The sequence below is a fragment of the Haliotis rufescens genome, unplaced genomic scaffold (genome assembly GCF_023055435.1).
Source record: "Haliotis rufescens isolate VD_foot unplaced genomic scaffold, xgHalRufe1.0.p SCAF_15, whole genome shotgun sequence".
NCBI classification, from domain to species: Eukaryota; Metazoa; Mollusca; class Gastropoda; order Lepetellida; family Haliotidae; genus Haliotis; species Haliotis rufescens.
In genome coordinates, this window is record NW_025963835.1 from 24,329,541 (window position 1) to 24,347,511 (window position 17,971).

The window sequence follows — 17,971 nt, forward strand, 5'->3', positions numbered from 1 at the left end:
CTCATTGACTTCAAATTGCTCATTCTGCCTTGATAGTTCCACTTTAACATACCCGATATACATATTCCTGACCCTTGAGCGTGTCGTGCAGGTTAATTTAGAAGCTTACTAATTAGCCCTGACCGATAATCCTAAGTGTACATACGATGTGCTGACCTGTATTCCTGATGCTGATGTTATTGTCTCGGCTGACCAGTGTAAACAAGCCAGCGTTACTATAAATACAGCACGGACAGCGTCCCTCCATCACGCGTCTCTTCTCGCTGCAACCAGGTAATTATTGCTCTTGCTCTTCTTATTACCAATGTGATCATGTATTAACCATATCTTTATGCATTGATGGACTGACCTTTATTTGATTATCTCAGCGGCAGTCAGTTCAAAACATACATTTATTTTCTATAGTAGGGGTTGTTGGTGGTGGGTAGCCTTGTGGTCAAAGCGTTCGCTCGTCAAGCCGAAGACCCGGGTTCGATTCTTCACATGGGTACAAACTGTGAAGCCTATTTCTGTTCTGGTGTCGCCCGGCATGATATTGTTTGAGGACCGCCTCCGTGGTCTAGTGGTAGAGCGTCCGCCCGGAGAGCGGAAGGTCCGGGGTTCGACCCCCGGCCGCGTCATAACAAAAGACATTAAAAGATGGTACTTGTTCTTACCCTGTCTGGCGCTCGGCATTAAGGGGCTAAAACAAGGACTGGTCGGCTCGGAGTCAGTATACTGTCTGAGAGGGGTATTCATGTTAAGCTGCGGCATAGTATATCAGTGTACTAGCCCTATAAATCGGCATCAGTCCGGACTAGTACAAGCAGCCACACAAACACACGTACATGCACGTCGCTATATAAGTGCAAAAATCTTGGACACGACGTTATACCCCATTTCACCTCACCACCTATTGTTGGAATATTGATAAAAGCGGCGTAAAACCATACTCACTCATGTGGTGCGGCATTTCATTGGGTTTCTCGTTCGAGTGAACCCTAGCTGACTTGAACATTAACTTTCAGATGTGCGATGCAACCATCTGGTCCATGCCTCTATAGTGTTCAATTGAATATCGGTTAACTGGATGTATTTCCTGTTCATAGGTATATTTGTTAAAGTGAGTGAGTGAGTATGGTTTTAGGCCGCTTTTAGAAATATTCCAGCAATATCACGGCGGGGGACACCAGAAATGGGCTTCACACATTATACCCATGTCGGGAATCGAACCCGGGTCTTCGGCGTGACGAGCGAACGCTTTAACCACTAGGCTACCCGACCGCCCCGATATTTGTTAAAGATCACAAGGAACAGAGTAATGAAGATGCGAATCGTCAGAATAAGTACAGTGACGTCTAATTCACAATAACCTACATTACACAATATAACACGATAGTCAATTATTTGTGTTTTTATATTTTCCTAATAATGCTTCAAACTTCATGTACAATACGTACACACATGGTGCTGTTGGCGGCACGGTTGGCCCAGTATCCAAGATGGCGTGCTCGAAACCCAGTTTCACCCTGATCATAAGCCATAGGTTTTCAGAAAATGATGACATTGTATAATGTCATTATCCTCAACGGACTTATTTTTTCTGCTTTTTTTCTTTGTATTTTATCACGAAATTATTTTAACAAAGGACACGATATAGCAAGGACGATATCCCCAACCAAGTTTGAATATGTTATGACATAAGGAACACTTTTATAAAAGGGAATGAAGGTTATCACTTGGGCCCAAAGGTATGAGAATAAGTGAGTGAGTGAGTTGGGTTAAACGCCGCTTTTAACAGTATTCCAGTTATATCACGGCGTGTCAGCTTAATGTGGGAGGAAAGCCCGAAGTGATGCAGGCCTCAGACGTTTACCACTTATGTGAAACACACGAGCACGGGTATGGTGCTGGGAAACATAGATACATAATCGAGGCGAAGCGGGATTCGAACCCACAATCATAGGTTTCTGGCGTGCCCACGGGACGCAACTCTGCAAAGCGAATCGCGGCGCCTTAGACCACGGGGCCGCCCGTGCTCCCGTATGAGAATAAGATTGCCAACAATTGCCTGTTTTAGACCTATAACTACATCAGTTGTAGAGATGGGGCGCACAAGTGCCAAAGGCTGATTTTAGAGTTTTTCTGAAAGCATTATTCAGATATCAAAACGTCATCTAGTCGATAATCCCAGCTTATTTTCTTATAAGCGATGTAGGTAAATCCATAACAATCGTATTGTTTTTAATATTCTAGAATGACAGTTTTCACTCGTTTTAACACATTTCTTTAATCAAACGTGTACATGAATACGTCAGAGACCATTTAAATCTTGTTCGCAGCTTTAGAATATTTAAACTTTAAACTACATTAAAAAGGACTTTGATTTTAAAACGTGTCAGGGCTCATAAACTAATTATTTCATGTTGTGAAACAAACACATTTCAGTAATCTACTGTTGATTTTATTATACTCTTTCCGAAAAGACTGTCCCAATTCTAGTGTAACCTGATTGACAAATGAAATTTTCCATGGTGACCAACGACTCTTCCGTGAAAATCTAACCTTCACCTTCACCTCACCTTCACCTTCACCTTTACCTTCTACGTATGCAGAGTACCGTTTCGCCGGGTCAAACAGTGCACGTCATTCTACCTGACATATAAGGGGGTAGTCAATTTGATTTAGATTTTTTACAAACTTTTCCTGGAAACCGAACAATTTTAGGATAGGCATTAAAGGGTCATTTTTGAATGTGAAAAGGTACGTGTTCAACATTGTGACGCTCAGGTGCTCTCATTGCCTTCGTATCCTGGCAGCAACGGTATTTTCCGATTTGCGTTTTCTGGACCCGAATGAACCCAAACAAAAAACCGAGTTGTGAATCATGTAATCTCGTGTGCAGAAAATATATATTGTCGAAAGCCGTTGGTACTAAAGAAACGTGTTAATTCTTAAAAAAAACCCGGATGGGTATTTGAGCAGTGAGTGAATGAGTGAATAGGTGAGTGAGTGAGTGGGTGGGTGGATGGGGTGGGTAGGCGAGTGAGTTAGTGGGTGAGAGTGTGTGAGTGCGTGAGTTGGTGCATGGATGGTTGGGAGAATGAGTGACTGAGTGAGCGAGCGAGCATAATGCTAGATACTGTGCCACTGTGTTCCTATTCAAAAGTGTTGCTTTATACTTTGTTTTCAAGACGACTCTACATTAAAAATGACGACAAACCGAGCACCGGCAGAACATCTGAACTACGGGGACCATGAGAAGGGGGACATCATCATGATCGATGTCCAGGTCCCTAAGGACGGTTGGTACATCACGTAATTATTCACAAACAATGGATACATTTTGAAAAGATAACACCCAAGTAAATCGTATCTGAAACATTTTAAACACTAGACTAACGAAATAGTTTTCCCAAACCGTAGGGTCGGTGGTTGACATAATATGTTTCTGAAACAGTTCAGTTTAATGTAATGTCTGGTGAACTTACTGAATAACGATAATGTTAAAAGGTCCTAAAGTGATCTTTGAAGTTTATTTTTCTTTGTTGGAAAAGGTCCTAGACGTTGTTAAAAGTTTGGTCGGCGGATCTGGAGCAGAGTCATTTCGTTCAACATTAATGGACGAGCTACTGAGATGACCGACCAACTATACATGTATAGACCTTTAACAGGTTATAGAGATGCATCGTGTCTGTCTTATATTTCTTTGTTTTCTCCATGCAGGCTCCAAGGTGGATACATATTTCAGTGGTCTGAACTGGAACGCAGGCCATGACGGGGGCGGGTACTGTGGGATCCAGGACCACGGACCCAGGGGGAGGACCTACATCTTCTCCATGTGGGACCCGAAGACGACAACCACGGAGAAGATCACCGCCGCCTACCAGGGTCTCTGGACCAAGTCCCACCACTTCGGCCACGAAGGAAGCGGCCTACACTCGGACAACACCAGCCTAGGCTGGGACCCTGATGTCTGGTTTACCCTGGCTGTACGGCGCTGGGACGTGGGCAAGCACAGTCACTTTGGGTACTGGGTTCAAAACCAAGCCAGCCGTGTTTGGACCCATCTGGTGACCTTCGACTACCCAATTGCAGATGTGACATTCATGAGCAGCACGTCATCCTTCATGGAGAATTACTCGGCACATGGCGATGGAAGCCTTCTGAGACAGGTCCACTATGGTCATGGGTACAAAAGACGCCTGGACAAGACCTGGATCCCTTTCGTCAACGCCAACTTCTCCGTCAACCAGGGAGCCCAGACGGCCAACTGGAACCACAACTACAACGCTGGAACTAAGGCTGACTATTTCTTCCTGGAGCTAGGTAAGACCGTCCACCCGGATCCAGGAGTTGGGACCCACCACAGCTTCAAACTGGCCACGACCATGCCCCCCAAGCCTGCCAAGTCAGCTATCACATTCACCATCAGCAAGGCTACCCATGACCTGGTGGAGTGGCATGTCCCGGAGACGTCCACGCCGCAGTTCAGCTACACCATCGACGTAGATGGAAAGCATATCGCGTCTGGGGTCGATCCGGAGAAGAGGAACCTTGACCTGAAGCAGATCCAGGGCAACAAGGTCACGGTGACCTTGGAAGATCTTTTTGGCGAGACTGTGTCTGTGTCTAAAGTGATCACCTAAGTCAAGGCGTCTGGCATGACCTACCTATATGTATAAGTACATGACCTACCTACCTATGTATCACGATACGGGAAAGGAGAGCGACCATGAACAATTATAAAGCAAGATGTATTCCCCTGTATTCTCCAAAGTCGTATATAGAAGCTTGTGTTTTAGTTTAGAAATACTATTATTTGTTGGTTTTTAACATAATATAGTTCATGGTTACAAAAAACATAGTCATGATGTACTGTTAACCTATTGATTGGTTATTTTACTACAGTTATTTTATAGCCATTAGCTACCTCATTTACAGTTCCAGAATCCTGTCTCTATTGTTAAGGACCCAACACGACGCATTTAAAGTATTCATTACAACTCTATCAAATCAGTCTTACCAAACACAATTCAATGTAACCCATATGAAGTTCGTGCTAAGTTGAATGGTGGTACTACATTAATTTGTCTTGTCTTGTTAAGATATTCCATGGGCAGATATATGTTTAGTAGGAATATAGAGTTTAGCTGAAATTGTATAGGCAAAGTAAACAAAAGTTAAATTGTGACTGCAGAAACAACACCTCGGCAGGTGTTTCAGCGCTCGTCAAGGGCAACGCTACGTCAATGGGTGAGTGAGTGAGTTAAAACTTTACGTCGCATCGCCATGATTTCAGCCATAAAGCGACGAGAACAAGTTGATATATTTTGAGTCATGAATACAAAGTTATATTTTAAAACAAATTTGTCAAACATATTTTATCATAACAATATTTTTTACAACTGTTTAAAACACTGGCTATTAGCATCCAGCAACTGAAGCTAAACATCCTCGCTGGGGATCATAGGGACGTACGGTGCCTCAGCATCCAGAAGGATTTACGTCATCACTTTAACTACTGGTGGTTGTGTAACAGAACTAGCGAATACTACAAAATACTCAGCAAAGAGTTGGCTTAAAACACTGGCTGGTGATAGTTACATTATTTATTATAGGAATTACATGTCACACAAGGGAAAATAATTTTACAGTACTTTAACCTCCTGGACAGAGCCTTCAATAACCTTTGTTGATAAAAGCATCACACCAAATTTACGTCAATGGTAAAACGTCGTTAATATTGATGCTGTTGAGGCCAGGTGAAACAGAAACACTGTATGATGTATTGTGAAGCTAGTTGCTGTCGGCAGTAGATATCTCTCAGATGTTGTAAACCTTTAACATTCTTGAAAGTTGAAAGTAATCTACAGTATTTTCTAAGGGAATTTTTAAAATAATTTATCAGAACGTGTTAACGTACCTCTTTAATTCGTATTTATTGAACAGTCAAATAATATCCCCTTTTTGTTGTATATTCTATTATCTTCCATAATTTTATCTGATTTTGTCAAAATGTAATTGCTTACCGCAAATGGTCGAAATATTTTACCACAATATTATTTACCTGTTCCCGATTCTGCAACGGTAGAGATGATCTTACTATCATGTAAAGTGTACTGCATGAAATATGTTAATCAAAATGATCTGGAAATAAAATTTGCATACAATAAAAACAAGTGGTTGGTGAATGTTTATCGTATTTACTCGCCCGGCGTCATGTGTATGGGGATATCGATGTACAGGTGTGAATTACTATCTTTCTTTCTATGCTTCCTCTGAGGTGTCACAGCCTATGCAGAGTTACCTCCCTTAGGCGTGCCAGAAACCAATGAGCGTTTCGAATCCCCGATTCGCCGTTATAATGATTCGTTGTTTGCTCTTGGGTTTCACCGAAGTGGTCAGCGTCTTAGACCTGCACCGCATACTGGCACCCCGTCATATAGCTGAAATCACTGGCTTGTTAGTGCAGACACATGCAGATGAACTGAAACTTGTTTATCCAGGAAAACCTGTTAGCATTGAACGTCAATACTTTCTTGCGTTCGTGGTGGAATAATCGGTGTGCATACTGTGTAAATCCGCGAATTTTACAGATCGCTTATTTGTTCGTTAACTTAAAAGCTATAGACGACAGTGACATCGTTCTGTGCAACACAAGCCCCGCCCATTTTATAAATACCCAATCAGGAAACAGTATGTCGTTCGTGGGTGTACCTACTCGCAAACAAATGCTTGGTGAGCCAATCAAATGCCACGTAATCTATTTATTCCGGATTACAGAGTCCGGAATGACGAATCTTAGGTGTGTTGTTATGTCTCTTTAATTATATAAGAAATACACAACACTAATGGACGGGATATAATGGAATATCATATGTACACTGAAGGGTAAACAAATATTTGATACCTATCAATGCATGCAGGGACGCACATCCACTGTGTATGACCATGTAACAAGAGTGAGTGAGTGAGTATTGTTTTACGCCGCGTTTAGCACTATTCCAGCAATATCACGGCGGGGGACACCAGAAATGGGCTTCACACATTGTAATCATGTCGGGAATCGAACCCGGTCTTCGGCGTGACGAGCGAACGCTCTAACCACTAGGCTACCCGACCGCCCCATGTAACAAGAAATCTTAGCCATGTAAATACATACTACTCTAAAGAATTTAAGGAACACCTGATTTTTCATGACTGTAGTTAATCTGTCATGGATGATGTGTATTGCAACACACATCCTTCAAACTGTAGGCGGTTCTTTTAAGTTTGTTTGTTTGTTCTTCAACGCCGCACTCGGAAATATTCCAGCTATGTATATAACGGCGGTTTGTAAATAATCGAGTCTGGACCAGACAATCCAGTGATTGACATCACGAGCATCAAAATACGCAATTTGGATACGATGACATGAATCAACCAAGGTCGTTGGCGCAGTACACATTGAACTCAATGTTGTCTTACGGAGAAAAAGTGTAAAAAGTCCTACCTATTTTAATGTCATTACATCATAGTGACTGCAAAGTATTTTTCTGAAGATTGTATGTAGCAGTAAAGCACTGATGCGGAACAATGAATACATCTTCAGCCATGTAGCATTCATTACTTTATCAAATATGTTGGAAACAAAGTTAGAACATTTAACATTGAATCTGTACTTTACTAAGAAAGTGTTATCCCAAATATATAACATTTGTTACATTTGACCACTTTCTAAATGGCATTGTGTATTCATAGCTTTCGGTCATGGGAGCCGTGCCAATTTACACTTGTCAGAGGGGTACTCAAAGTACGTGATCTAGACTACCAGTTGTCGGACTTTCATGTTTGTGGAAGCCTCGGTGGCTGAGTGGGTTAGATCGCTGACTTTGTGTGCTGGCGATTAGGTGCCTCACTCTTGCAAGTGTGGGTTCGAATCCTGGACGGGACTCAACCCAAAAAAGTACGAGAATCTGTACTTTACTAAGAAAGTGTTATCCCAAATATAACATTTGTTATAGAACATTGAAGCTTCCAAAATACAGTTTGCTGGATAAACAGAACTCCGAGCCATTCACTGTTCACTATGGAATGACTACATCTTGACTATCAAGTGACTGAGTGAGTATTGTTTTACGCCACTTTTAGCAAAATTCCAGCAATAGGGGACACCAGAAATAGGCTTCCAACATTGTACCCATATGGGGAGCAAACCCGAGCAAACGCTTGAAATCCCTTCTTATATAAAGGCTACATGGGGAGCTCGGGTTAGAATTTGTCTCCGACAATCTGTGCTGGTCGTACAAGGCAACCAAATGGATCGGGTCGTCAGGTTCGGTAACTTGGTTTATACCGTGTCATTGTACCTGACGTGGACCGTTGTTCACAACAGAGATCACTGGGGTGTCTGGTCCAGACTCCATTATTAACAGCCAACGGAATGTAAATGGAATATTTTTGAATGCGGCGTTAAACAATAAACAAACAAAACACACTGTATGTGAGTGTGGGTGAGTTAATGATTGATTACAACTTTCTCGTCTTTAGCAACAGGGGGCACAGTCGTATTAAGCGCCGCGATTCGCTGTGCAGAGTTGCGTCCCTTGGGCGAGCCAGAAACCTATGATTGTGGGTTCGAATCCCGGTTTTCCCCGACTATGTTCCTAGGTTTGTCAGCACCATACCAGTGCTCGTGGGTTTCACCGAAGTGGTAAACGTCTGAGACCTGCATCACTTCGGGCTTTCCTCCCACATTGAGCTGACACGCCGTGATATAACTGGAATACTGTTAAAAGCGGCGTTAAACCCAACTCACTCACTCACTCTTGGATTTTATAAGACTGATCATTAACATCTTGTTTTTATGCCTATTGTTAAACATCGGAATATACTTTTCTCTAAGATGTTCATACTTATCACATACTAATAAAACATGGAATTCATCCTCAATTATCAGATAAATAGAGACATCAAGAAAGCCATAACTGGTATTAACAGTTTTAAGTAACAACTTCCTCACGCCATAGAGTAATACTATATTTCAGTACTTAATACATTAAGTAAGCTGATACCTTTCACACAGAGTACGCCTCTTATATTGATATACAGATAATACCTGACGGTATCACGGTGTCAGGTGTAACACTTATGATCACCAAAGTGTATTTGGTGCTGACGTGTAAATGTATTATATAGGCCGATGCACTTAGCCTGAAAAGCTGATATCATAACGCTGATGTGTGTGTGACCATCATTTATAAACCTCAGAGTGTTCATTTGTATTGATTGTTAGGTTTCTTCAAACTTGAGAAAGACCCACATGAGGTTTTACTTGCGTAAAAAACCCGGGACTTACTGTGGATGACCCGGGGACTTGATTTTCATCGTTATAAAAAGTTACATATTTCAGATCAAGTCCCGGGTCTTTCACAGTAAGTCCCCAGGACTTCCATACCCTTTATTTTTTTAAAAAACCGCAATACTAGATTTTCTTCACTTTAAAACGATACACAAATTCATCTTCATCGGGCCGTTCTTCGTCACAGTCATCTGCATTTTTAGTTTTCGTTTGTGTGAGAAATAAATCGTCACCTTCCTCTCTCTCCCACATCTTGCCACTAAATGAAACTCGACTGTAAGCTGTCCACATTATGACGGAGACGTTCACGGGCAATGCGTGCGTGCACGACCAGCACGTGCATGACACCTGTAGTCGTCACTCAACATAGCTCACGGATGCGTTTATAGTCTCGTTATATCGCATATATAGATCCTCGTTATTGCGTATCTCAATTAGAATTAACTTTGTCGGTTTATAAGTCAGATAAAACATTTATCCTCGGTTTTGGTTGAAAATGTAAACCCGCCTGGTCGGAAAGATCCTGCGGGCCATCGGCCCTTAGATTCTTCCCTCCCAGGCGGGTTTACATTTTCAACCAAAACCTCGGAACGTGTTTTATCCTTCAAAATAACAGCGGGTTAATATGTATCGTCCCTGCCACACCCCGTGTTGTGACTGGACGATTAAGTACTGATGTTACACATGTATGTTCAAGGCTGGTTGGTGTGTTGTTTAACGCCGCACTCAGCAATATTCCAGCTATATGACGGCGGTCTGTAAATAATCGAGTCTGGACCAGACAATCCAGTGATTGATATCATCAGCATCGATCCCCGCAATTGGGATCGATGACATGCATCAACCAAGTCAGCGAGCCTGGCCACCCGATCCCGTTATAATTAGTCGCTTTTTACGACAAGCAAAGTCGCCTTTAACGGCAAGCATGGGTTGCTGAAGACCTATTCTATCCCGGATCTCCACGGGGCGTATTTGCAAGGACGTTCGCATTAATAAGCCGTGTGTTTATAAAGTTTTTACTTAACTACCGGACAAAGAAGTCTTACACCCATGTGTCAAAAGTGGCTAAAACTGAAACAAACAAGAAATGTTTTCCGGTGGTGATTTAGTTGATACTGGTATTATAGATAATATCACATCAAAGGATTCCAGACATATTTCATCAACAAATTGCCGGGCAAAAGAATGAATGCACGCATTTTGATTGTTGCTAAAATGAAAGAAACAAAATATGTTTTTTTCGATGGTGACCTATTTCATACGGTTATCGTAGTTGGTTTTTTTACCCTTAGGTTTGCAGTCTTCCGGCGACTGATTTCCGCTCTGTAACGTTTTAATAACGTTCGTATTTTTTGGGTCAAATTCAATTTTCAAATGTATACTTTCTTTTGCCGGGCTGTTTAATGTCTATTTCTGAAACTGAGGAAAGTGTTCCATTTAAAGAGATAACAATACATAACGTATATTGAAAGTAGTAAGGTGCTGGTTCAAATTTGGTATCGGACACATGTGTAACCTGGACTGTGTACGGGTAGCCAAGTGATCTCAGGCGTTACAATTCGCTGTACAGAGTTGCTTCCCTTACTCATGGCAGAATCTGCTAATCGTAGGTTCGAATCCTAGGTTCGCCCTGGTAATGATCATTTCGGGTATCTGCTTTTATTTTGCTCTTGTAATTGTAATGTAATTTGGTTGCTGTTTCGGTTTTTACACGATACTGTATTCACGTACCCTTTCAAAGAAAATTAAGCGAAAACGTTTAATGATAGAGAAGGACAGCCTCCGTGGTCTAGTGGTACAGAGCGTCCGCCCGGAAAGCGGAAGGTCCGGGGTTCGATACCCGGGGGCGACACACCAAAATACGTAAAGAGATGGTACTTGTTGTTACCCTGTCTGGCGCTCGGCATTAAGGGGGTATTCATGAGGGTATGAGTGGGGTATTTATGTTAAACTGCGGCATGGTAGCTCAGTGGGCTAGTTAGTCAGGACTAGTTACAGCAGTCACACACACAGGTGCATGCCCGTCGCCACGTCAAACCCCATTTCACCTTACGTCACACGATAGAAAGGACCGCCTCCGTGGTCTGGCGCACGGCATTAAAGGGCTAAAGCAAGGACTGGTCGGCTCGGAGTCAGTATAGTGTGTCTGAGTCGGGTATTCATGTTAAACTGCTGCATGGTATCTCAGTGAGCTAGCACTATAAATCGGCATCAGTCCAGACTAGTACAAGCAGCCACACACACACACACATACACACACACACGTACATGAACGCCGCTATATAAGTGCAATAATCTTGGACGCGATGTTAAACCCAATTTCACCTCACCTCACCTCACCTCACATGATAGAAAAGCTAGTATGATTTTAGAAAAACAATATCAAAACAGGTTGTACATAAATTTGTCTATCTATCCGATACGCCGCAGTTGACAATATTACAGCAAAACCACGACGGGGGTCACCAGAAATGGGCTCACACACTGTACAAATGTGGGACATCGAACCAGGGCCTTCTGCGTGACGCGCGCATACTTTAACCACTAGGCTTACCCACCGCAATGCTTCTTAATGAATGAGTGAGTGAGTGAGTTTAGTTAAACGCCGCTTAGAACAATGTCTCAGTCATGTCACGGCGTGTCAGCTTAATGTGGGAGGAAAACCCGAAGTGATGCGCATCTTAGTTGTTTACCACTTTGTTGAAACCTACGAGCACGGGTGCTAACAAACCAAGAACCATTATCAGGGAAAATCGGGATTCGAACCCACGATCAAAGATTTCTAGCAGCCACGTCATAAGTTTCGACTGTAGTAACCTCTAGTTGAACTTCTGCATGCGATTATATCCATAAGTCTATATAAATTTACAACTCGTGTTAGGACCTCTGTCTGTGACGCATCAACCCTACAATGGGTCACCGGTCACATGGATCGAACCGTAAGCTCTATGTAAACATCGGGATAATTATCACCTTATCATGCTTATTATCAAACACTGACATCAGCACTGGCGGCTGGTTTAATAAGTAGGTACTTATATCGCCTAAATTAGCATGATAATAGTACATACGTACTGAGTAAATTTAATTTTACGATAAGTAATAGGATGAACAGCTTTGATTTGTCTAAACGTGGTCAGTCCTTCGGCTCTGTTTGGTCATTAGATTTTGAGTTTATTCCTGGTCAACATTAACATCCTGGTCTGAATACAGTCGTGGACACTGAGTGGACACAATGACTGACCACACCACCCGATCTCCGGCTGTACATCTCCACTACCATGACAATTTTCCAGGGGATATTCTCTTGCAGGTAAACATTTATTTGTTTGTTTGTTGTTTAACGGGACCGCCTCCGTGGTCTAATGGTAGAGCGTCCGCCCGAAGAGCGGAAGGTCCGGGGTTCGATCCCCGACCGCGTCATACGAAAAGACGTTAAAAGATGGAACTTGTTCTTACCCTTTCTGGCGCTCGGCATTAAGGGGCTAAAACAAGGACTGATCGGCTCGGAGTCAGTATACTGTGTCTGAGTGGGGTATTCATGTTAAACTGTGGCATGGTATATCAGTGTGCTAGCACTATAAATCGGCATCAGTCCGGACTAGTACAAGCAGCAACATACACACACATACACGTGCATGCACGTCGCTATATAAGTGCAATAATCTTGGACGCGACGTTAAACCCAATTTCACCTGTTGTTTAACGGCGCATTATTCCACATGACGGCGGATTGCAAATACAGTAAACTACGTTTATAGCAAACATGCTTATACCGAACTGTTATTAGTCCCGTCCATTTGCTGTATATTGGCTGTATATGTGCCTATACCGAACTACGGTTATAACGAACTACATGTAGTGGCCCCTTTAGTTCGTTATAACCGTAGTTTACTGTATTGACATCATGAGCATCGGTCTGCGCAAGTAGGATAGTGGCATGCAACCAAGTCAGCGAGCTTGGTCACTCGATCCCGTTAGTCGCCTCTTACAAGTGGGTTGCTGAAGATCAGTCTCACCCGGATCTTCATAGGTTACGTAAAAAAATTATGTATGCCAATCAACTATAGGAGTGAGTCAGTGAATTGAGGTTTACACCGCTTTGAACCGGAGGTCACTTAAATCGACGTGTCAGTTTGATGTGGGAGGAAAGCCAAAGTGATTATCACACAGTATACCGACCAGTCCTTGTCTTATCCCCTTTTTGCCGAGCGCCAGACAGGGAAACATCAAGTACCGTCTAATAACGTCTTTGATATTACACGGCCGGGGATCGAACCACCGCCCCCTTCCGCTCTCCGGTCAGATCCACAAGACCACTGAGGCGGTGATTGACGAAATGACGTTTTGAGACGTTAAAGGTTATAACGTATTTCTACATTGCCGTAATAACGTATTGACGCATTATATTGTTACATTAGCGTTTGGGTGGTTTGGTAGCCTAGTGGTTAAAGCGTACGCTCGTCATGCAGAAGGCTCTAGTTTCTCTTTCGTGATTCCCCACATTTGTACAACACGTGATGCCCATTTCTGGTGTCCCCCGCCAAAAACAGCCTCGGAGGCCCGGTTTCGATTCCTCACGTGGGTACCATGTGTGAAGCCCATGTTTTGTGTCCCCCGCCGTGACAATGCCGTACTATTGCTAAAATCAGCATAAAACCAAACTCACTCACATTATCGTTTTGCTAGGACGTCTATGTCCCCGACGACGGTGCACAACCCCACACCTACTACGCGTGTCTGGAGTGGAACAACAGCGCGGACGGCCAAGGCTACCTAGGGATCCAGGACCACGGTAATGGAGACAGGTCCTACATCTACTCCATCTGGGACCCCCACGACACATCCCTGCCAGTCAGCACTGCAGTCTTCACGGGACTCTGGACCAAGGTGTCCTTCTTCGGAAATGAAGGGAAGGGGATTCACATGGGCAACCATTCCCTAGGGTGGGCGCCAAACTACTGGTACACCATGGTCAACAGACTCTGGCAAGATGGAGGGCACACACGTTTCGGTTTCTGGGTCCACAATCAAACATCAAAGGTGAGGAGAGAATAGTAGTTTGTCTACCATATGGTCTATCCTAAGTGAGGTGGTGAGGTTAGGTGAATGGGGTTTAACGTCGCGTCCAAGATTATTGCACTTATATAGCGACGTGCATGCACAGGTGTGTGTGTGTGGCTGCTTGTACTAGTCCGGACTGATGCCGATTTATAGTGCTTGCTCTCTGAGATACCATGCCGCAGTTTAACATAAATACCCACTCAGACACAGTATACTGACTCCGAACCGACCAGTCCTTGTTTTAGCCCCTTAATGCCGAGCGCCAGACAGGGTAACAACAAGTACCATCTTTTAACGTCTTTTGGTATGACGCGGCCGGGGAACCCCGGACCTTCCGCTCTCCGGGCGGACGCTCTACCACTAGACCGCAGAGGTGGTCCCTATCCTAAATCCCGAGAACAACAATCTTAAGAAAGGGACGTTTAGGTTTTGAGTTTGATCCTGAATAAGGATGTACTATGTGTGACATTCGGGGACACATTGCCAGGTCATGATCTGAGACTTGTGGTTCGAATCCCATAAGTGGATAGGATCATTTGGTTCCTCAGTTCCATAAAGAGTTCTTTTTATTCAAATCATCCACGTATGACCAAGTCGTCTAATACCCAGAACTATGGAGACAGATTTAGGGACCGACAATTTGATATTCGGAAAGGTGGGGAGGGGGGATTCAACTTGCAACAAAAGCGTGAATTAACAGTCAAGACTCTCCTGGGACCATTTATTTTTTGGGGATAAAGTTCCAGGACCAAAACCCCACCCTCTTAGGCACTGCAGTTCCCTGTTCAGGGTTGTGTCCCTTACGCTTACCATTATTATGATCTTGTTTCTTATTCTCCATGATTATGAGCACCGAAACCGTGCTTGTGGAAATAAAAGTGAAATAACTAAAACAGTGTTCAACCTGAACTCACTCACTCACTCACTCATTGTGTTTAGGTGTGGACCCATTTGGTGACCTTCGACTACCCAGTGAAGGACGTGACGTTTCACACGACCACCGACAGCTTCATGGAAGACTTCCAGGGGAGCGGGAGACCCGACAGGAAGGTTCGGTTCGGCCACGGCTACAAGCGAGGGACGGACAAGACATGGCACCCGCTGGACACTGCCCATCTACACGTCAACCAGGGCTTCCGGGTCAAGGACTGGGAACACAACTACAACGCCGGTGTCGACTACGGGTACTACTTCGTTGAGACGGGGGAAAACATCCATCCCACAACTGGACTAGGTACTGAAGCAGATTTCAAGATCACTCTACCGCCAGCTCCAATAAAACCCGCTATAGAGTTTGAGATCACGGAGGCGAAGTCGCACGGTGTGCAGTGGAAGGTCCCTGAGACGTCCACGCCGCAGTTCCGCTACACCGTGGATCTGAACGGACAGGAGCTGATAAACGAGATTGAACCGGAAGTACGATCTTTCCCACTCAACGTTGATCATCCGGGTCAAGAGGTCAAGGTCACGATTGAAGATCTCCTTGGAAACGTTGTTTCTAAAACTGCTCAAATCAAAGACTGAAATCTTTTCCCGAACTCTATTTGGTCCTAAATATGACCTCAGCTTGTATATGGCTATTCAGGAAATGAACTATGAAGTAATTGTCACGAGGGGAAAGTTTTGTTTTAAATCCAAATGTAAATGCATGTCTCTCTAACTTGTTTACTTGTCAGCAATAACAACATTTATTGTAAAACAAGACTCACCGGTCGAAAGATGAATATAGTCAAGGCAACTCTTGATTGCCTTTGCAAGGAAGGTAGTTATAATTATTCTGATCATTTCCCATTTCGCACCACCCCCATCCCCAGACCCAACCCAACCCCCCAACCCCAACCCCCACCCCCACCCCCAACCCGTAAAACTAATCAAAGATTACAATATATCCTGTGAAACACAACACTAGTAAACAACTTTTGCGAGAAGCATGTAAGGTTGTAGACAAGTTTTAAAATAACATAACATCTTATGAAACTTGAAATAACCGATTCCCATAGCATATGACACCTTTGTCTTGTAGCATGTTCTTCACACCCGTCAACATCACCCTCGAAAGTGATGAAATAGTTGATTGAAGATATTCGGTTTTGATGAAGTATATATAACGTGGGAACAAAGATACAATCGCCTGTGTTTTGCAGATGACGGGCATGAGGTCAAAAGTATTTGTTAATGTATTCTGAATGAAAAATATTTTATTTGCTTTGGCGTCATGTACAGCTTCCTATTGTCCCCTTGTCATTACTATGATTATACTATTCTATATGTAGCTCAGTGTGTGTATTATCCGAATGAGACTATTGAAAAGACAACTATTTACGTTCTCACCTGTATCTCATCAATATTTTCTATTGATTGTTTCACGAATACAGTATCCTATATTCTGATCGCATAGAAATGAATGCCGGATTAAAATATTTTCAGAATTGCAGAATTTAAAATCTTAAAACCATATTTTGATATTTATGCTTAAAATTTGTCTCTTAAATAATTTCAAGATGCCAAAAACCTTTTGCCTTTGACCAGGACCTAGAACAACTTATATTCTTCAAACTGAACTTTACTTTAACGTCTTGATAAACATATGGTCTGAGTATGGGTTAAATGATTGTGTTAACAACTCTTCTCGAAGCTATAATGAAAACTTACATGAAGATAAATGACTAAATGCAATTCTGGGTTGATGTTGATGCAATTGATGTTGATGCAAGGAGTAAAGGTGTTTTCAAATTGCAATTTCATCTCCCTGTGTGGTATACCCCCCAATAATACATGTTAGGCATTAAAACGTTGAGCATTCATCCTATGTGGTACCTATTTCCTGCTTGGTGTTGTATACAATTGTTGGGTTTTCTTGTACCTTGAAATATATTAAAAATCTTTTTCATTTTCTGGGTTAAGTTGTTGACAATATTCTGGAGGGTGAGGTGAGGTGAAATTGGGATTAACGTCGCGTCCAAGATTATTGCACATTTATAGCGACGTGCATGCACGTGTGTGTGTGGCTGCTTGTACTAGTCCGGACTGATGCCGATTTATCGTGCTCGCTCACTGAGATACCATGCCGCAGTTTAACATGAATACCCCACTCAGACACATTATACTGACTCCGAGCCGGCCAGTCCTTGTTTTAGCCCCTTTATGCCGAGCGCCAGACAGGGTAAGAACAAGTACCATCTTTTAACGTCTTTTGTTATGACGCGGTCGGGGATCAAACCCCGGACCTTCCGCTCTCCGGGCGGACGCTCTACCACTAGACCACAGAAGCGGTCCATATTCTGGAGGGAAACTTTTAGGATTGAAAGACAGTAGTGAGTGAGTGAGTTGTGTTTAATGCCGCTTTTAACAGTATTCCAGTCATATCACGGCGTGTCAGCTTAATGTGGGAGGAAAGCCCCAAGTGATTCAGGTCTTAGACGTTTACTACTTCGGTGAAACCCACGAGCACGGGCATGGTGCTGACAAACCTAGAAACATAATCGGGGCGAACCGGGATTCGAACCCACAATCATAGGTTTCTGGCGTGCCCAAGGGAGGCAACTCTGCGCAGCGAATTGCGGCGCCTTAGACGACAGGGCCATG

At 43.2% G+C, this 17,971-nt stretch overlaps 2 protein-coding genes across 2 annotated transcripts; both read left to right on the forward strand.

Annotated features, from left to right (window-relative positions):
* The first annotated feature begins 187 nt into the window (after nucleotides 1-187).
* Nucleotides 188-6,173, forward strand: LOC124128513. The gene is made up of 3 exons (XM_046491947.2): nucleotides 188-273; nucleotides 3,174-3,284; nucleotides 3,706-6,173. Exons 2-3 carry the CDS (start codon nucleotides 3,191-3,193, stop codon nucleotides 4,626-4,628), a joined length of 1,017 nt encoding a protein of 338 aa, XP_046347903.2. The 5' UTR covers nucleotides 188-273; nucleotides 3,174-3,190; the 3' UTR covers nucleotides 4,629-6,173.
* A 6,234-nt stretch (nucleotides 6,174-12,407) lies between these two features.
* Nucleotides 12,408-16,221, forward strand: LOC124128516. Its single transcript, XM_046491950.2, has 3 exons — nucleotides 12,408-12,635; nucleotides 14,012-14,365; nucleotides 15,326-16,221. Exons 1-3 carry the CDS (start codon nucleotides 12,558-12,560, stop codon nucleotides 15,908-15,910), a joined length of 1,017 nt encoding a protein of 338 aa, XP_046347906.2. The 5' UTR covers nucleotides 12,408-12,557; the 3' UTR covers nucleotides 15,911-16,221.
* Nucleotides 16,222-17,971: the final 1,750 nt, after the last annotated feature.